Source organism: Myotis lucifugus, unplaced genomic scaffold (assembly GCF_000147115.1).
Source record: "Myotis lucifugus unplaced genomic scaffold, Myoluc2.0 scaffold_27, whole genome shotgun sequence".
Taxonomy (NCBI): Eukaryota; Metazoa; Chordata; class Mammalia; order Chiroptera; family Vespertilionidae; genus Myotis; species Myotis lucifugus.
Window position 1 is genome coordinate 9,146,835 of NW_005871075.1, and position 21,649 is coordinate 9,168,483.

General features: G+C 40.9%; 1 protein-coding gene and 1 non-coding gene across 2 annotated transcripts in view; both read left to right on the forward strand.

Annotated features, from left to right (window-relative positions):
- The first annotated feature begins 472 nt into the window (after window positions 1-472).
- The window catches only part of TRPA1 (transient receptor potential cation channel subfamily A member 1), a 46,304-nt gene continuing 25,127 nt past the window's right edge, over window positions 473-21,649 (forward strand). Inside the window, 7 exon segments of the mRNA XM_006086391.3 lie at window positions 473-583; window positions 6,500-6,659; window positions 9,151-9,326; window positions 13,820-13,927; window positions 17,451-17,559; window positions 18,683-18,828; window positions 19,291-19,449. Of these exon segments, the coding sequence (XP_006086453.1) occupies window positions 473-583; window positions 6,500-6,659; window positions 9,151-9,326; window positions 13,820-13,927; window positions 17,451-17,559; window positions 18,683-18,828; window positions 19,291-19,449 (969 nt within the window).
- On the forward strand, window positions 19,549-19,655 carry LOC111825466. Its single transcript, XR_002828637.1, has one exon. It is a non-coding gene; the product is annotated as a U6 spliceosomal RNA (small nuclear RNA).

The window sequence follows — 21,649 nt, forward strand, 5'->3', positions numbered from 1 at the left end:
AAATAGAAATCTTCCCAATGTCCCCAGTTATTATCTCATTCTCCCCCACCGCCAAGGTTGTTGGGTAGGGCGTGTGTGGGGTGGGGGCTTCGTGTTTTTATTAGCTAGACCCACCCTGACCTGACACCTAGACTAGGGTGGGGGTGGAGGTGGGGAGGGGAGGGACAGGAAATAGGCGCTTTCCGCCTAAAGTGGTGAGTGAGCCCTGGGGACACGCGGTGTGCCGCCCCCGCACCCCCATCTCTGCGCGCGGGGCCACGAGGTCACCCCACACCCCTTCTCCTTCCTGCACTACAAGTAGCTGAGGCCCGAGCGCTCCTTGCAGAAGCTCCCGGCCTCGCGCGGAGCAAGTTTTCCACGTCCCGGGACTGCCCGGCGGACCCGCCTCCCGGCGCCCCGCGGCTCACCGCGCTCTGTCGCCCCAGGTGCCCGCGCGCAGCAGCTGCAGCAGGTGGCGTCCGGGGTGGGGACCATGAGGCGCAACCTGAGGAGGATGCTGCGCACGGGGGGGAAGAAGGAGCCCCAGGGCGTGGTCTACCAGGGCGTGGAGGACGACATGGACGACTCCAAGGACTCCTTTAAGGTACCCTGGGCGATCGGCGGGCGGGAGCGTGTGCGGTGTCGCCAGACCGTGTTTTGTAGGTTTTATTTCAGACTGAAGAGCTAAATGGCTGTACCTGGAAGTCGGATTTCCCGAAGTGCCTGGCGGTGGGAAGCATTCTTGTCCCGTGGAGTAAAACGGAGAAACCAGCACCTGAGGGAAGCATTACAGGACTCATAGAGTAAAGAATCCGGGGGTGGGGAGGGGGTAGGAGTGTCGGGATGGGCTCTGCGGAGAGGAAGGCCCTTTGAAGATGGGTAGGTGGTCCATGGGGTCCCAAGGACTGGGTGGGGCTTCTGTTGCTTAAGCTGTTCCCTGGCTTCGGCTCCGAAGGCAGCATGAGCTACCGCCACCCTCCGATGGTGCAGTCTGAGGGCGGAGGCTCAAGCGCTCAGAGACCCACCCCTGGGTTTCCTCAGGTTGTCAGCAGGGGGAAGGGTCTCTTTTCAGACGTTAATACATCTTTACAAATGCCTCTCAACCCCCCACCACAAACCCCTTTCCGCAATGGAATCCTATTAACAGTTCCTGTGCATTTGGGGGGAGGGGGATTATTCAGATACACACTTTACAAAAGTGGGATGTCACAGAGGCTTGCACTTTTATTTCCTCACAAAATACATTTCAGAATGCTTTTCACATCAGCACCTGGAGAGGCGCCTCACGATTTTTAGCAGCTTTATAGTATTCCCTTCTCTGGATGCATCGCGATGTATTTAGCCAGTTCTGCATCCGTAGACACTTGGGCTGTGTCTAGTTTTGTTTTGTTTTATTTCATATGATGATTGAATGTATCTGCGAAGGGAGATGTGGCTTTGTCTGTCTGTCTACTGGTACCTTACTGGGCATGTTTCGTATGTTAAAGTCCTAGCAGGATCAAGAGGTATGTATAACTTTCATTTTGGTATAAATTAAATTGACAAAAATCCCTCTAAACAGGCGGCAGGAATTGATACTTACCAATTGATACTCACGTGTGTGAGCCAGGAATTGATATTTACCAATTGGTACTCACGTGTGTGTGAGCCAGACATGTAGAGTAAATCACATAACCCCACAAACCAGGCCTCCCAAGCTGAGTCTATTGGCACATCCACACGGAATACTATCTTCCTCCTCAATAGTAACAGGTCTTAATGTATTTAATATAGTTAATGAAGAGTTGAGCATTTAGGATTCATATAATAAACGTTAGGTTGAAATAAGTAAAACAAAGTCTCTTAAAATTTTGATCTTTGATTTTTGCTTCATGGCCTTTTGGCTTCATCCCTACTACGGAGGTCATGAGCGAATTTCCAGCATTAGAATAGTGTATCTGGAACTAATTTTATGGGACAGGAAAAAATTATAAAAAATTGGAAAATCACACCAGAAATACTTCCTTTGCGTACCTAAGTGAAGTAGTGCCATTTGTGTTGTGTTAGAAGCCACATTAAAACTTACAGAGGGAGGGAGGGCTTTATATATTTTATTTTATGACCTGCAGTAATTCCAGATCATTCCGTAGAAATCTTAATGGTGAGAAGAATTAGAGATCAATACATAGAAAACTCATCATAGTTTTAACTCTAAGGATTTCCTGATTAAAAAATACTGTGTACAATATATTCTCCAGCACACACACTCAGGAATACTAACAAAACTGAAGGATGGCAGAAACCTCACAAGACGAGAAATGTGGATAAAACCATCTGACTTATACCTTTGTCCTTTCCCGATGACTTTTCTTCAAGAATTAATATTTGCCCTAGCTGGTTTGGCTCAGTAGATAGAGCCCTAGCTGCAGGGTCTGCGGTTCTATTCTGGTCAAGGGCACATGATCCCCAGTAGGGGGCATGCAGGAGGCAGCCAATCAATGATTCTCTCTCATCATTGATATGTATATCTCTCTCTCCCTCTCCCTTCCTCTCTGAAATCAATAAAATATATATTTTTAAAAAGAGTTAATATTTTAGCATTTGACTGTCCATTTGTTTAATCTCTCACCTTAGCTTCCCTATTTTTGTCCCACTTATATGCACTCCATTAGAGTAACCTGAAATAGATGTCTTTGATCTGTTTTAAAGAATTTGCTTCTTTAAAGGTGATCTAGTCTATTATGTTCTGTGTGTAGTTATATAATGTGACATACAAAACTACACTGAATGGATATATAATCATTGGTCTAAATCACAATTTTGGTTTATTCCAGAACTTTCTTTAAGAAATCCTTCCAAAGCTGACTTGTCATGTACTGTTCAGACTGACCATTCAGCGCCTCTGATGAGCCTGTATAAAGTATTTTGATGTGCTTGTGCCATTGTGAACTCAGCAGTTCCTTGGGAGCATCTGAACCACATACTTGTTCCCAAGAGTGTTTAACTGGGTTGATCGCTGAACAGACCTATAAATGGCTCTTCCTGGCTCTGTGGGGTGAGCAATGTGGTCCCTTTATTATCAGTGAAAGGACATATCAAACTCAGGTGCTAAAATACTTCCAGACGGACTCAGGTAAACACTTGTTTGATAGGGTAAGACCTTGAGAATACTTATTTCTGTGAGAAGCCCATTTTTAAACTTAGTTCTGAATATGTGGACACGGTTGGATACCCCTTGTCATAGTCATCCACTAAAGGTATATGAAGCTTATGTAGAATTGTGTAATTGAAAATTCAGTGATACATCTCCATTTAAGGGCCTACCATGGAAGAGTGACTCCTTAGGTACTATTCTGTGTTAATGGAGCAAAAATCAAAGATCAAAATTTTAAGAGATTTTTATTTTATTTTTTAAAATATATTTTTACTAGTGCCCCAGTGCACGGATTTGTGCACATTGAAAGGAAATTAATTAGAAGGTGGCCAGCGGGGCAAGACTGGGCTAGATGGGCCAGACACACCCTGGAGCCAACCTCCTGCAGTCCCTTTCCGGACTGCCGCACCTGGGGAGGTACGCAGCTCAAAGGGCATCTGAAGAGTGAGTGGGATCCCTCTGGCAGATGGGGTCCCTCGGCCTGGCCTGGCCGAAACCGGCTCTCTGACATCCCCCAAGGGGTCCTGGGTTGGGAGAGGGTGGTTCTCCGGTGATGTACCCCAGAATCGGGCTCCCTCCTCTCTGGTTCTGGGGTGCATCACCCGAGAACCACTGCCTCCAACTGACTGCAGCTCAGCAGCTCCTGCATTGAGTATCTGCCCCCCTGGTGGTCAGTGCACGTCATAGCTACTGGCCGGTCAGACAGTCACTTAGCCTTTTATATATATAGATTGATTTCAGAGAGGAAGGGAGAGGGAAGGAGAGGTAGAAACATCAATGATGAGAGATAATCATTGATTGGCTGCCTCCTGCACACCCCACACTGGGGATCAAGCCCACAACCTGGGCATGTGCCCTGACTGGGAATCGAACCCTAATCTCCTGGTTCAGAGGTCAATGCTCAACCACTGAGCCACACCGGCCGGGCAAGATTTCATTTTATTTATTTCAACCTGATATTTATTATATGAATTCTAAGTGCTCAAGTCTTTATTAACTGTATTAAAAATACATTAAGCACATTAAGACTTGATTTTAGTTCATGATAGTTTTTAATTTTAATAGTGGGAAATGTTCTGGTCATCTGTAAGATAATGAATCACAGGTTTTGACCCAATATTGCCATGTGTCAAATGTGACCTGTCATAGTTAAAAATAGAATTAAAGCAAGTGCCTGCCTGGATCATTTGTTTGGGGAGGTTTCTGCATTTTTAGAAAATAGTCATTTTATAGTGGGTTCCATGAAAAGCTACTGTCTTGTAGAACATTTTACTTCTGGTCCATGTGATGAAATATTTGCTAAGAAATAGCTTTGGAAAAAATTCAGTCAAATGTATTGCTTGGGCACATATTTCCAAAGCTTGAAGGAACACTGAGAAAAAAACTTAGTTTCTATATTGTCACAGAATAGGAAGGAGGTTCAATTAATTTTTCCCATTTTTTTTTTTAAGTCTCTAGGGAATTGAAATTCACCAAGTCGTCTAAGGGAAGTTCTAGTGTGTCTAATAGTCCACATGGCATCACTTGATGTGTTTTCCTTCCTTCCTCCCTTTTTCTGGAAAAATTATTTACATATGAAAATAAGTATACAAATTATTTACAACATGGAAAATAAGTATACAAATGTATAGTGTACCGGTAGCATAGACAGTATTAGAAAAGAACTAGAGTTTTTTCAAACACATTTTTTGGCCGCAGAACCAAAACAGATATTAAAAATTTTCAAAGAGTTAAATAGAGAAATAGATTGTCAGTTAATGTAGATATTAATAAAGGATGCATTAATTTTAGGAAGAACATAATATACTCTTTGATCATATATATGAATTTAAATTATAATGCAAGGCAGCCTCATAGAAGCACGTTTATGATATGAAAGCTGTTTTAAAATTGTAATTGCTATAGGAACATTACTAACATTGAATACAATGATTTTTAAGGATTTATTTACTTTTTAGTAAGCTAATTCTATGCATGTCATGAGCTTTTCAAGAAAAAGACCTATCTGGGAATTTTTCTTCATATCTTGTGAGAATGAATCAAACTCAGAATGTCCACACTGTTGCCTTAAAATTTCACAAGGAGGAAACATAAAGTCACCTGTGATAAATCATTTTTAGTCCAGTCATAATAAAGAATATAAAAAGCGTGATGAAAAGCAAGTGTTAGAAAAAAATGACATATTCAAAAAAGCTCTTGCTCTTCCCTGGACATCACTGGACATGAACATGTGTTTGGAATTCCACATTTACAGGCCAGTGTCAGCAGCCAATGATGCCAGAACGTACTGAGCCTACTCTACAAAGTCCTCTCTTAGGCTCCATAATATCTTATTATATAATGGATATTATTATATCCATTGTACAAGGGTGGTTTTGACCTCAGCTTCTAGTGTATGTTGATTTTTAGCATCCATCATTCAGCCAAAATATATATTCCAGGCATCTCCTGTTCAAATTCTGAATTTGCCACTTACTGTGCCTCTGGGCAAGTGACATATCCTCGCAATGCCCTGATATAGGGTCCTAAGTAAATGCAAATAACACTAGCTCTTCCTGGGTGCAGAGAGCACCAAGGAGGTGAGCCTGACATGATTTGGCCGCAATAGGACCCCAGTGATAGGAATGCTCGTTCCCAGGGGTGAGTGGAAGCCATTCTAGACTACTGACCACGTGAGTGACATGACAATGCTCCAGGACTCTAACTCTGGTATATAAGAAGGGAAACATTGGATGGGAATTGACTGTAGGCGTAATTCTTGCATTCATGAAAAAAAAATTTTTTTATCTCACCAAAATCCCTTGTGCTGTAGTTTACATTTTCACCTGGCAGGGAGAATTCCTCTAGTGTCACTATCCTTCTTATTTCTCAGATCACACCCCTTACATTTGCTTCAAAACTTTTCTCGAGCCCTAGCCGGTTTGGCTCAGTGGATAGAGCATCAGCCTGCGGACTCAAGGGTCCCAGGTTCGATTCCGGTCAAGGGCATGTACCTTGGTTGCGGGCACATCCCCAGTGGGGAGTGTGCAGGAGGCAGCTGATCGATGTTTCTATATCATCAATGTTTCTAACTCTCTATCCCTCTCCCTTCCTCTCTGTAAAAAATCAATAAAATATATTTTTAAAAAAACTTTTCTCGAGACCTTTATTTCTATAATATATACACATTTATAATCTGAAAATAAAATCAGTTTCTTAAGGTACTTCTCAATGTTTAGGCATTTGCTTCCACTTTCTTTATCTCTGTGAACATTTTGTGTTCTTCAAAAAAATTATCTATTGTAAGCATGATAAATAGTTTTGGATGATAATAACTTTTAACGATAAACATATTAATAAAGTTTACATATGCTTGTTTGAAGTGAAAATGTTTTAATATCCTTCTAGGTGGTTTTTGAAGGAAACGCAAATGAATTACAAAGCTGTCTGAAGAAACCAAAGAAGCCACACAAATATGATGATGTGAACGCCTCCCCTTTGCATTATGCCGCAGAAGAAGGTGACATTGGGCTGATGGAGATGATCATCAATGACTCCTCTTGTGAAGGTAACAAAATGTTACAGTGCCTACTCCCTATCCATTATCCCATTAGGTTCATTGAAAAAAGTGCTGAGAAGTTACTCTGAAGGTGGACTGGTTTTAAGGGCCTGACTAGCTCACTCAGAGTGTGACTTTCCCTATAGGCCAGTGGTCCTCAATTTTCCCCACTGAAACACTGCCAAGGACAGTGCAGAGACCGGGGACATTGCATGGCAAGCACTTCAAATCTTTCTGATAGGTCATAACAATTCATACACATTGAATGTATCCCTCTATACCAGGGGTCCTCAAACTTTATAAACAGGGGGCCAGTTCACTGTCCCTCAGACCGTTGGAGGGCCGGACTATAGTTTTAAAAAAAACTATGAACAAATTCCTATGCACACTGCACATATCTTATTTTGAAGTAAAAAAACAAAACGGGAACAAATACAATATTTGTATTTGCATGTGGCCCACGGGCCGTAGTTTGAGGACCCCTGCTCTATACTATTTCTATTGAGGTTATTCTACACTTATATTGCTCATCAGTGAATAAAACTAACACTCTAAGAAGAGGTAACATATTCCCACAACCCCGCTTCATACACCAGCCTTGTTTCAGAAACTCAACTGTAGTCAAGGAGGTGGATGCCACAGAGACGTCAGCAGTGAGGTGGAAGGAAAAGGCTTTTATAAGTTGAGATAATTCTGTCAATATTGTGGAAGAGGCATGGAAGTGGAATCCCAATTAGAGAGCTATTTTAATGTAAAGAGTCGACCAGGGCTTTGAAGTTGAAATAGGAGAAAGGAAGAGATTCGAAAGCTATTTTGCACATGGAGTCAACAGTGTGTGATAAAAGATTGGATGTAAGGAGGAAGTGGCAAGAAGTGACTCTGAAAAGAGATGAGGCTGATAGTATAACCACAAAGAAAAGGAGGCATAGAAGAAAATACAGGAAAAGTGTGTCTGACGTGTGATGGGATAATGACTTTGGTTTGGTCCTACTGAGTTTAAAAGGCCCAGGGGATATGCACTTGGAAATATCCAGTAGACAACTAGAAATATAGAAGGAAAGGCGCCAGCCCTACAAAGCCACTGTTGCAAAGGAAGTAGCTGGGGCTGTGGGAATGCCCAGAGATCCTTTAGGAGATCTGAGAATTGCCCATCAAGGTAGCTAAGGGGAGAGCACCAATATTAAGGGTCAGATGGCAGAGGAAAAGCCAGGAGCAGGATGGTGAAGAGAGTGATGGGAAAGGGATTGAAGATACACCCAACAAGGGAGGAAGATCACAGCACACCCTCACATTAGAAAGACTCAGGACCTTTGTGGAAATGATTTCTGAAAAGTGGTGGAGACAAAAGCCAAATTCAGGTTATTTAATTAGTGATTGGAAGTATGTAAGTTTAGGCCCCTGTTCAACCAAGTTTGGTGCTGATTGAAGTGCTCAATAAAGTGCTCAGTCTTGATCAGACAGAATGGTTAAGAGGTGTGTGTGTGTGTGTGTGTGTGTGTGTGTCTATGTGTGAGATGGATTGTGTGAGTCTGTGAGTGCATGTGTATATATGTGTGTGTATAATTAAGAATGAGGCTTTTGGATGAGTGAAAGGAAATAGTGCAGAGATAATTAAAAAAAACAAACAAAACAGACATGGCTGCAGCATGGGTCTAAGCATTGTAGATGGTTCCCAAATCATTTTCAAAAGTGAGTATTTTTCCCTCCTCAGAAATAAAGATATACTGCCACTAATTAAAATGGTTGATAAAGCAGACAGGCATGTCTATTTTAGAACAGATATAAGATGCTGCCCATTCCTGTGCTGAGCTCACAGAATAAACAGTGTGAAATGTCATATTGTAGCCATGTGTGTTATTGGAGGCTCAAGCTCTAATTCCAGTCCTGTGGCCTCTTAGCATGGCTATGGGCCAAACACTGTTCATGAAGACATCACAAATATATATATTTCTTTTTTGTAATCAAATTTGAATATGAGAAAGCAGGTTAAAAGAAGTAAGGCAACTTACCAAACTCTCTTTACTAGCGGTGTGATGTTGCCAAGATATTGAGCCACTCTATGCCTCAGCATCTTCATCTTTATGAAAAACAGTCACGGTTCCTTGCGGGCTGTTGGAGGGTTCAGTGAAACAATGGTTATATGGAACCCAGTAAAGTGCCTGGCATATAATTATTGCTTTTATTGAGCACAATATGTCATAACAGTTCCCAAATTCATACCACAGATAAACACATGTAGCAATCGGAAGATCTGTTTTTCTTATCGATGTCATAGATGGATATCACTCATTTGACAAAGTCAGTGTCCTAATTCTATGCATCCCCTCGAGGTGTCCATCAGCTGTTTCTTGAGACCAGAAGCTATATTTTTATTTTGTATAACAAAGGTGAAGCCTGTCACAGTGGCACCTGGCACTGAGCTTTGAAGTGAATAGGGATGCAGTAGGCATTCAATCCCGTCCAAGCAAAACCTAACCCATATATTGGTTTCTTTTCCTAGTGCTGAATGTGATGGACAATGATGGAAACACCCCTCTGCACTGGGCTGCAGAAAAAAACCAGGTGGAAAGTGTTAGATTTCTTCTCAGCAAAGGAGCCAACCCAAACCTCCAAAACAACAGCATGATGGCACCCCTCCACCTGGCTGTGCAGGGCATGCACAACGAGGTGGTGAAGGTAAGCCGGGGGTGGGACCCTTGGCCAGCTGTCTCTGCCTGGGCCAGAATGGCCAACCTCAGCTGCCAGGGCAAATGCACCTATTATACCAGGGGTCCTCAAACTATGGCCTGCGGGCCACATGCAAATACAAATATTCTATTTGTTCCCGTTTTGTTTTTTTACTTCAAAATAAGATATGTGCAGTGTGCATAGGAATTTGTTCATAGTTTTTTTTTAAACTATAGTCCGGCCCTCCAACGGTCTGAGGGACCCCTGTTAATTATACGGTTGGCTTTACTTCTGACCAACTAATGACCTTGCTAGTGGTGATGATGATGATGAAGAAGATGATGATGATGACATAGTCTTTATCAAAAAAAGCATTTACCAAGCATTTTTCTAAGGACTTTATGTGTTTCAGTTCTTTAAATCCTCATTTTAACAAACTATGAAGTAAGACTTACTCCCATTTCATAGCTGGGGAGACTGAGGCAAGGAGAATTAAATCACTTGCCTAATGTCAGATAACTGGTGAAAGCAAGAATTAGGAATTCTGTTCTGATCTTCATGTTGGCAAGTTGATTCTTTACCGCTTTTTCCTGACTGATTTAATGATACAAAGGCAGAAGGTGACAAGTGCCTCAGTGAAGACAGAAAACATAATGATCATTTACTGATTTGGTTCAAGTGGATGGCATGTGATCATCTTAGCAGAAGACATTCAATACTATAAGGAAATTAATATTTTTCAAGGCTTTCTCTCTTTTTTGAGAGTAAGTTAGGTCAAATAGAGGAAACCCTGGTAAGTGCCTAAAGGATAAGGTTTGGGCCCTGGCTTTCAAACACATCTGAGTCTCACAGATATGCTGGGAAACTCACATGCTTACTTAAAGAGGAATGCAATTTACAAGTGGAACGTATTCCAGAACTTTGTTTCTAAGGTAGGCAATTTGGAACTTAAAATACGTTTTCCTGTAGAAACAGTATTTCAAGTGACTTGGCTATTGTGCTAAGCCAACTTGGTCAGTGCTGAGCTGCTGTGACACAGTACCATGGGCTGGGTGGCTTACACAGTGAACAGTCATCTCTCACAGTTGCTGAGGCTGGGAGTCCCAAGAGCCAGGGGCAGGCTGATTCTATGTCCTGTGAGGACCCCTTCCTGGTTCATAGATGGCTGTTGTCTTGCTGTGTCCTCACATGTTGGAGGGGGCAAGGGAGCTCTCTGGGTCTCTTTATAGGGACACGAATCCCCTTCATGAGAGCTCTGCTCCCAGGACTTAATCAGCTACCAAAGGCCCCACCTCCTAAGACCATCACGTTGGGAAATAGGATTTCAATTTTGAGGGACAAAAACATTTGGCCCATCACACCACCCCACAACTTACTTTGTCTATAAATCACCAAACACAACTCAGTTAAGACAGAAAACATGGGTGTCTATGAGTTCTATGCTCCCTTTAGCCCTAACACTGTCCTCTCAGCCCCCTGAGTCCCTGATCCCTGTACTCCAGGCAGAGAGGGCGTGAGGGGAGCCCCCTTTCCACTTTCCCATTGTCTGTCCTGATTCCTAGCGCAGGGTATTGTAATCACAGGTTTATGGCTTTCTCCCCGCCTCTGGCTGGTTATTATCGAAGGAGGGGCTGTGTGTGACTCATCTTAATAGTCCTCAGCACTGGCACTGCTGATAAGGATGACTCTTAAATGAATGCATGGATGGATGAATGAGTAAATCGGGGTTCTGGCTGAAGCAAAAAAGGGGAGAGTTTAAGTATCTGCATCTAAGAAGGGGAGTCAGGGCGGCCCCTTGAGGAAGTTATTGGAAAGGCCTCTGCCAGTGGCCTGTTTGTTCTTTAAATGTCTGCATCATTCATGAACCATCTGAATTGAGCTGCTAGTGACTGTAGGAACCCCACCTGCCACCCCCAGAGATGTCTCATAGTGTTTCCCCAAGGAACTCCTGGGCTTCCTCTGAAGGCTCTCGTCAGAAACAAAGGCCCATTGACTTAATTAGTCTGGGCTCTGAAAGTGTGAATTGGGAATTCAAAGGCAATAACAGTTGAAAGGCTATTGATAAATAGAAGTCAGAACTCTTCTGGCCAACAAATACAGAAAGGTGGATATCGCACAGAAATGGAAAAGAAAGTTTAGAAATAAGCCCGCAAGTGATGTATAAATTAGAATGGCGGCTGTAACAAATTTTCCTGGGATACACCAGGACGAGAAGAGAAGCGGGGTTATAAGAGAAAGACATCAACTCTCTCTCCTTTACTTGCCCTTACCAGCCATAACTTCCTCTAAATACTACCTTCAAACCCCTGTGCTTCACCCAAGATGAAGAGAATAAAAGAAGGAGGAGGAATTTTGGAGTGTCTTATATGCTGGCAAATGGTCTTCCCCCTCCTTCGCCCCCTTACCCCAGGGGCAGGCCTGGGCCACACCGGTTCTGGCCAGTTTAGAATGCTCTTCCATTGTCTGGTCTGCCAGCCTTTCCCCAAACCTGCCACCATGGCCCATATGGTTGTAAACTGAAAAACTGTTACCCACGATCACTTCTAGTTCATGCAGACTCTGTTGGCATGCCTAGTGCTTCCCGGGGCACACTGGCCCAGTGCATAGTGTGCCTGGGGGCCTTGTTTCTCCATTGCTTGCAGGCCTTCGTCCTTGGGGCTTAACTTCAAAGTATCCAGTGGCTTGACCCTCCCATGAGGCTTCTTGTTTTCTCATCAAAGGGACACCTGGAGGCCTCACCTGAGAACCTCCTGGCGTGCCTGGACATGAGAGAATCTGAAGTGGGTGCACAGTTTAGTTGCTCTCCCTAGGCCCCTGCACATATAATTAGACCCAGCTTTATGAGAGAGTGAGCTTATGGCAATACAAGAACACCCTAAGACATGCCGCAGGTCAATGACCAATGGGTCTAAGACAGTAGAGGGGGAAATCTCCTCTTAGAGACTTGGGTAGGTTTGCATGTGACTTTACCATTTACTAGGAAAGTGCCTAAGTCCAGCTTGTGTTCTCATTTTCCTTCATCCATCTGTAATTTCTCTATATGTTCTTATGAACTAAGATCTGTTTCATTTGCTTTGGGGAACAATTTAGTAAGCTTAATTCATTTGCTGACATGTCAGCACACATTCTCTTAACAGGGGGCTCTGGTAGGAGGTTGTGTGCTTTTAAAAAAGAGTCAAGGTATTTAGGAAACAGCTTGTTTTAATAAATTCTTTTTGAACAATTTAATGTGAAGTACATTATAGTTTTACAGTCTCGCCACAAGAGAAACGTCCTCTAGTAGGCCAATCCCAGACTTCTCTCTTGGGAGACCCATTTATGTGAGATAAGTATTGTTAGGTTTAATATAATATAAAGACTGGTTGTGATCAGCTGGAAGCCAACCAGGTGAGGGGGAAACAGGTCTTCAGACAAATTCCATTGGAAAAATTGCTTAACCATTTTGTCAGGAATGCTAATTTCTTACATCATAGAGAAAGTTTCTATTCCAGGCTAACTCTGAATTAAATGAGTTAAGCTATACAAGTGTTATATGAAACTTTCTTTTCCCTATTGAAGACATTGGAGTTTTAATTGACATTTCCCAAAAGACTTGCAATCTCGGTAAAAGAAATATGACTAGAGGGAAAAAACATATTTCTTCTCCTTCCCTCTCCTGCCATCCCTTTCTGCATCTTTCTTTTCCTCCTCCCCAATCCATACATTCCAACAGATTTACTTTCTTGAAGACTTTAGTTAACATAGTTCATTTAATACAAGTGAGAAATATGAAGTGAACTGTGTTAGCTAATAATCACAATTCTTACTGTATGTCCAGTTTCACAATTGCTTCAATGGATATGATGTAGAGATTGCCACTATTCATCTGATTGAGAAATCTATGTAGCTAATGAACAAACTGAATAGGAAGCAAAATAGAGACAGACTCATAGAGAATAGGCAGACAGCTCTGGGTGGGGGTGGGGGTGGGAGGGTGAAGGAATTGAGCAAAAAAGAAAAAAAAGAGAGAACTCATAGACATGGACCACAGTATGGTGATTGCGGGGCCAGAGAGGGATGGGTGGAGGTGGAAGAGGTAGAGGGGATAAATGTTGATGGAAAAATTAAATTTAAGCCCTAGATGGTTTGGCTCAGTGGAGAGAGCGACAGCCTGCAGACTGAAGGGTCCCAGGTTCAATTCCAGTCAAGGGAACATGCCTGGGTTGCGGGTTCAATCCCGAGTAGAGGGCGTGAAGGAGACAGCCAATCAATGATTTTCTCTCATCATTGATGTTTCTATCTCTCTCCCTTCCTCTCTGAAATCAATAAAAATATATTTAAAAATTTTTTTTAAAAAAATCTACGTAGCACCCACTATGTGCAAGGTTTTGTGCCAGATTGTGTGGGAGAGGGATGAAAAACAGTGAATAAGGACATGGTCCCAGGCATCAGAGTTTATACTCTAATACCCTGTTTGGAAACCTGCAGGTTAAATCTTGACAGTTGTTCCCTCTCTTACACAGGTCTTGATCGAGCACAGTGGTACGAATATTAATTTGGAAGGAGAAAATGGAAACACGGCTGTGATCATCGCATGCTCCAGAGATAACAGTGAGGCTCTGCAGATTTTGGTTTGTATTTTAACCTTATTTTTTCTGTTATCTTTCCCTTTTCATTAGTACAATATGAATTATTGTTATTTACAACAGCTCCCAGTTTCTCTTTTTAGGCAAAATATGAAGTACAGAAAATATGTCATAAAAATAGTTCTGTGGGTTTTTATGTATGAACACCCACCTTAAATCTCAAATGGATTCCAAAGACTAATAGGAAAGCATTAAAAGAAAAGTGAGAAGATCAAAGTGAAGGAAAGTAGAGACAGGAAAAATTAAGATGAAGCTGGTGGTCAGGCTAGAATATGAAACCCAAAGTATAATAGCCTGTGTGTTAATTACAGTGGCTCATACTGTTGATTCTGAACTTCTGAATAGTCAAAGGAAAGGTAAATATAGTCATTGCAGACTTATTGTTGGGCCCATGAAATAAAAGCCAAGAGAGACATAGCCCTTCATGTTACCAAGATGAGAAAAATTGCTGCCATGGGTTCTCACAAAGGGAGCCCTGTGTGACAGCAATGGCTAACCCTCGGCCACAGCCCAGAAGGGAGCCGCCTTTTCTCTGGGGAACATGGAAACTGGGCACGCCATCTGACAGACTCCTGCTTCCACCAGTGCCCCTTCCAGTGTGGCGCTAGAATTCCAGTAAAGAGCTTTCTTCCCAAGATTCCTTAATCGTTATTAAAAAAATAATTTAAAAATATCTTCCTAATATTTAATTCCATAAATATGTTGTAACATATTTACTGTATGTCTTGGAGAAAAATTCATATTCTTTTCAGCTGTCATGATTAGGACAAAAAGACAATAAAAATAAATTACATAACACTCAAACCAAGACTTTAGAAAGAGCTTCAAATAAACCAAAAGAAAATTGGACTAAATAGTAAATTTGAACACAATTATGATTTTGAAATTATTTGATAAATCAAGAGTCATTTCTTTGAAAAAGATAATCAAATAGAGAGAGATTGGCGAGTCTAACTTAAACAGGAGAAGATAAAGCACAAATAAATAAATGAAATTAGAAATAAGCAAGGATTTTACCTGGATCTGATAGTAATTTTTAAATGACAAAAGATCAGTATGCATAATTCTAAAAAAAATTTATAAATCCCCTTTTAATGGATTAATAGCTGAAAATAATTAATATTTCAATATTAACTAAAAAAGTAAAGACCTGTAGGGACCTATAAGCCATTTTTAAAAAGTGCATTACAATATAAGCTCTGGAGCGAGCTAATATTACCATTTGCTCTACCATTTGCTAGGGAAGTGCCTAAGTCCATCGAGTGAAGCTTGTGTTCTCTTTTTCCTTCATCCATCAGTAATTTCTCTATATGTTCTTATGAATTAAAATCTGTTTCGTTTGCTTTGGCAATAATTTAGTAAGCTTAATTCATTTACTGACACGTCAGCACACATTCTATTAACGGGACTCTGGTAGGAGGTTGTGTGCTTTTTAAAAAGAGTCAAGGTATTTAGGAAACAGCTTGTTTTAATAAATTCCTTTTAAACAACTTAATTTGAAGTACATTTTAGTTTTATCATAGTCTTGCTGCAAGAGCAAAGTCCTCTAGTAGGCCAATCCCATATAAGGCTTTTATGAATTGCACCATAAAAGTAAATGTAGATGTAAAATCTTAAAAGTACTAGCAATGAATTCATCAGAATATTTAAGAGTAACAGGAAATACATGTTGGCCTTAGGCAGAACATGTACGGATAGTTCAGTGCTGGATTATAACACATCAATTGGCCTGAGCAGACAAAGCATATGATTATATCTATATGTTTAATTTTAAATGGACATACATTAACCTATAAAGTATTCTTACAAATCTATAATGAAAAAAGCAACACTCCATGGGAAACTGGCAAGGGGTCACATAAAGTTTAATTAATTTCTCTAATAATCAAAGATGAAAAAACTTTGTTGATATACAGTGCTAGAGAAATTTTCATGAGTTGGGGAATTACATTCACTGTGGGTGTGAACACTTTTTGACTCGCCCTTTTCAATTCTGGGAATACATCCCAGAGATAATTAAAGCTATCACTGATGTTAACATCAGTGTTATATACACTGAGTGGCCAGATTATTATGACCGACTTCATCAATACTTCATTGGGCCACCTTTTGCCTTCAATACTGCGGTGATTCTTCTTGGCACTGACTCTACCAGATGTTGAAAGGTGATGCGAGGCATCTGAAACCATGCCTGATGAATAGCACTGTCCAGTTCTGTGAAATTTGATGGTTGTGGAACCAGCTGCCTGATGGCTCTTTTAACTTTGTCCCACAAATGCTCAATTGGATTGAGATCTGGTGATTGTGGGGGCCACCTAAGCAAGGTAAAGTCTCTCTCATGTTCTTGAAACCACTCCTGCACAATACGAGCACCATGGCATGACGCGTTGTCTTGTTGGAAGAAGCCATCTCTATTGGGATACGCCATCAACATGATAGGATGAACCTGATCAGCAACGATACTTAGGTATGTTGTGCTATTCAGACATTTGTAATGATCTGGCCTCTAGCAACTTCAGTGCGAAATTATAGCTAATTTGCCTACAAATGTCAGGTGGTCATAATAATCTGGCCACTCAGTGCATATCAGATGGAGAAAACTGAAAAAAATCGAAGTTCAATTAATAGGACTCATTGTATAAAGTTTTGTGTGCCCCAAAATAGAATTTAATTTTTAAATAATATTAGTAAGCAAATCTTTTCTGAACAGTATGACTACAAAGTATATACATAAAAATTACCTTTGCAAATAAGACAAAAAAGTATATTGTCTCTAAATATAACCCAATGCTGTCCCTAGAAGATGAGATTACAGATAAATGTTTGCTTTGTCACACTTTACTGCTTTTTCAAAATCTTTTCTTTTATGAAAATAAAAGGTACTTACAATGCAACCAAAGTCCAAAGATCTATAGAAAATTACCATTGAAAATTATTGACTCTAATGTCAAGGTAATATATGATTCAGTACTTCTAATATATTTTTTAGGGAAGAATTTTCATTAGTGAAAATACTAATATATTTTTTAGGGAAGAATTTCCATTAGTGAAAATACCTGATTTTTATAGTTAACAAAAATGCTGGTCTAATTGTTTAACTTTACATAAATAACAAAGGGGAAGAATCTGGAAAATATATCACTCTATTTGTATAAGGAATTGAGAAGGGTGTAGGAAGAGTCATGTTAATGTTTAAAAATATCTCATTAATCCAATTGAAAAATGTGTTCACTTTAGTTTTCTGGGCTATCGAGATTGATGGTTTGTGTCTACATTGTCACCTCATCTTTGGAAAATGTAGTGTCTCTATTTCAGAATCTTAGCCTAGTTCCAAAGTTACCTTCTTATCTAGATTTCATATCATTTGAAGCTCTTCTGTATAGTTTTACATAGTTACAGGATAATGAAATAGTTTTGGAAAGTGATGTAACTCCTTGTTCATCCTTGCCACGTGGGGTCTAAGTTGTGTCATCTTACTTTTTTGCTGTTATTCTTTCTTTTCCTCCAGTTAAGACATGGAGCTAAACCATGTAAATCAAACAAATGGGGATGTTTTCCTGTTCACCAGGCTGCCTTTTCAGGAGCCAAAAAATGCATGGAAATAATTTTAAAGTTTGGTGAGTAGAGGCTTTCCTACATTATATACTATTACAAAGAAGCCTATATTGGTGGATGCTAATAATTTGAAAAATATTTAATAGAATCCTCACATGGGCTTTTAAGTACTTAATGTCTTTTTAAAAATTGCTTTTATCCTATATAATAAAAGCCTAATATGCAAATTGACCAAATGGCAGAATGACCGGTCACTATGGCGCGCACTGACCACCAGGGGGCAGATGCTCAACGCAAGAGCTGCCCCCTGGTAGTCAGTGCGCTCCCACAGGGGGAGCGCTGCTCAGCCAGAAGCCGGGCTCATGGCTGGTGAGCGCAGTGGCGGTGGCAGGAGCCTCTCCCGCCTCCTCTGCAGGTGGGCAGTAAGGAGCAAGGGGTCACAGAATGCGAGAGGGATGTCTGACTGCCGGCTTAGCGGGGGGATTGGGCCTAAGCTGGCAGGCTGACATCCCCCCAAGGGGTCCTGGACTTTGAGAGGGCGCAGGCTGGGCTGAGATATCCCCCCAAGTGCATAAATCTTGTGCACTGGGCCTCTAATCTATATATATAAAAGGCTAAGTGACTGACCATCTGTCCGGCCGACTGGCTGACTGGCCAATACATATGACATGCACTGTCCTGCTGGTGCCAGTCACACGTGTGTATTTTGATCTGTCATTGTCAATCGTGAATTTGGTTGACACTTCTATTATAGAGAAAGGGCGAATAGCGATATTAAAATATTTCTTCTAATTAATTTCCTTTCAATGTGCACGAATCCGTGCACCAGGCCACTAGTTTATTTATAATACTAGAGGCCCAGTGCATGAGATTAGTGCACTTGGTGGGGGGGGCTGCCTTCTTGCAGTCCAGGAGCCCTCAGGGTTGGACATCCTTAGCGCTGCTGTGGAGGCAGGAGAGGCTCCTGCCATCACCACTGAACTCGCCAGCCATGAGCCCAGCTTCTGGCTGAGCAGTGTTCCCCCTGTGGTAGTGCACTGACCACCAGGGGGCAGCTCCTGCGTTTAGTGTCCCCTGGTGGTCAATGTGCGTCATAGCTTCTGGTCATTTGACTGTTCGGTTGATTTGCATATTACCTTTTTATTATATAGGATTTGTTATCTTGAATTTTATTTTCTTCTAAAGGCGAAGAAAATGGATATGACAGACAGTTCCATATTAACTTTGTGAATAACGGGAAAGCCAGCCCTCTCCACCTGGCTGTTCAGAGTGGTGACTTGGGCATGATTAAAATGTGCCTAGACAACGGTGCCCAAGTAGAGCTGATGGAGGTAACTGTTTATATTCTACATGAGACTCTTCTTTTAGAACTGTCATACGTTATTTTCCAAAATGCTTCCTAGCTCTTGGACACTTGACTAGATTGTTACAGGTATTTCCTGCTGTTTGTGTAGAAGCAGCACAAGAGAATCTCCCAAATTTCAACCTATGTAATGAATTTTGAGAGCTACCCAAAACAACTGCAAACACAAATATAGACCCAGTAACGATAATGATACTATTGATAGAAGTACTGTCCGAGCTGTCAGGTCGCAAGGAAGCAAAATTGCCAACTATGATTTTTATATTATGCTTTTCAATAGATGAAACTGATTACTACTTATCCTCTTAAATTCCATATTCCATGATTTTCTTGACCTGGGAAGAAAAAATAAACAACCTCCCGGCTGAATTTAGGTTATATCCTTCAACTGGGACTTAGACATTGATTCTGGTGTCACAACTCCTTACAGAATGGGAAGTGCACAGCCCTTCATTTTGCTGCCACCCAGGGGGCCACTGAGATTGTAAAACTGATGATAAACTCCTACTCTGGTAGCAGCGATATTGTCAACGCAGTGGACGGAAACCAGGAGACGCTGCTGCACAGGCAAGTTTCCTACTCACATTCTGTGTACAGACTCTCAGTCTTCAGGTGCGAAGTTATGCCCTGCAGGGAGAAGTAAGCACTCACACATCAGAGAGTCCATGGTTCAAAAATCCTCGGCTTCGCGCTCGCTTCGGCAGCACATGTACTAAAATTGGAACGATACAGAGAAGATTAGCATGGCCCCTGCGCAAGGATGACACGCAAATTCGTGAAGCGTTCCATATTAAAAAAAAAAAAAAATCCTGGGCTTCAACTGGAAACTACACACTCCTCTGGAATCAAAGTAGAACCTTAAATAGATTTTGGAAGAATAAAACTCACCAGTGGCATATTCTGAATCAATTCTTAATCTAGTGGATATAAATTCAAGACTAATTTTCTATATGCTCAGAAGGTCAACATTTGTGGCTTTGCACATGCTTTATAATCTATTCTGGTTCCACCAATGTCTTATCCTCATTTTTAGTGAAAATAATGGAGCAGATACATATAGATGTTCCATTTTTCCTCCCTGTTCCCCTTTCCTCCCACACCCAAAATGATAAAGTTTTCAAACATCATCTTAGGAAATGATAGCCAAGCTGCAAACAAGATAAATATTTCTGTAGAGTTTAAACAGAAATATACATCAGAGAAACGCATCTAAAGCTATAGGTGTACTAGATGCTAGGACAGGGAACAGGCTGTGTAGGCTGAGAGTTCAATTCCTTCAGGAAGACAAGGACTTCATGCTTCCTAGTGAGTGCAAGAGGTGGTTGAGGTGAGCCTTGTCTGTCTCTGTGTCTCTCTCTGCCTCTCTCTCTCTCTCACACACACACACACATACAGACACAAGTGTGAATATGCTGGAAGCCTGGAATGGCAGAAGAGAGCTGAGATATACATATTGTAAATCTACAATACCTCTCAGGGAAATAGAAACTTTACCTACCAATGTAAGATTTGGTTCTACACTGGGCAGGGGGATGAATGTACATTAGCAAAACCACCAGGCACAGTGGGGTTGGTCTGGATAGAAAGGAACTCCAAGGAACTCTCACTTAGGATGAGTTTGTTAACTAAAATTCCCCAGCATAAAAGTAAACTTATAAAAGGCAACAAAAGACTACTTCCAAGGAAATAGAAATTATATGGTAATCTGAAGATAATGTTATTTAATACTTTCAGAAATTTAAAGTAAGGAATAATCAGTTATGTCAAAATAGATTAAAACAGAAAATGCCCTAATCAGAACCAATTATAGATTTTGAAAGATTCTTAAAATTTTTTAGCGTTTTGTTACTTCTATGGTGCACAGACAGTGCATTGCTCTGGCTGAAACAGAGAGCTTTGGAGTCAGGGGAATGGGGTTCTAGCCCACCTGGCTATGTAACTTTTGGCAAGTTGTTTGACCTCTTCAAGCCTCAGCATCCAGATCTAGTGAGAATTTTCATTTCTAATGGACTCCGGGTGCACCCAATATTGCTGGTCTGCAGCCCACACTTTGAACAGCAATGCTGTGGACTGGGGAGATAGAGGAATAAACAAAATGGGGCCTTGATGTCATTATTTATTTATTAAAATTACTAAATGCATTTAATATAATTTAGATATAATACAACCTCTTGTAAATTTTGGGTTAAAATTAGCAAACAGATTCTGATATTTATATACAACGGGTTAAGTATTGCTAAGGCAATCTTGAACAGGAACAAGGAAATAAGCTTTGCCATAAGAAACAAAGTTTTAAGTCATTAACATTTGTTCTGGTGCTTTGATATAGATTGAAAATTTTTATTTGCCTTATTAATATTATCCTTACAATACCAAAATAATTTCAATTCTCGCCGTAATTATTTTGGCTTCATAAAACCTCAGGACAGCTAACCCTGCCTTGTTAACTTTTGCCGAAGAGGGGGCATTTTGAATCCTGCAGATGAATTTTAGGTGCATGAACTCTTGTTATTCTCCAGGGTCAACAGTGGTAAAAACCAGTTCTTTTACTTTAAGCTCTTAGGACAGATATTACCACTCACTTCAGAGCACCTTCATGATTTTACATGGAGAACACAGGTTTATGAAAAGATGAAAAAGAAAATCTTGTGATGTATTTGATGTTGCTCTATTACTATTACGTTGAAAATATTATCCTAATCAGAATTATAGATTTTGAAAGTTTCTTCAACTTTCTACGCATTTTACCACGTTATGAAATTATCATTTACAATGACTTTCTGGATATA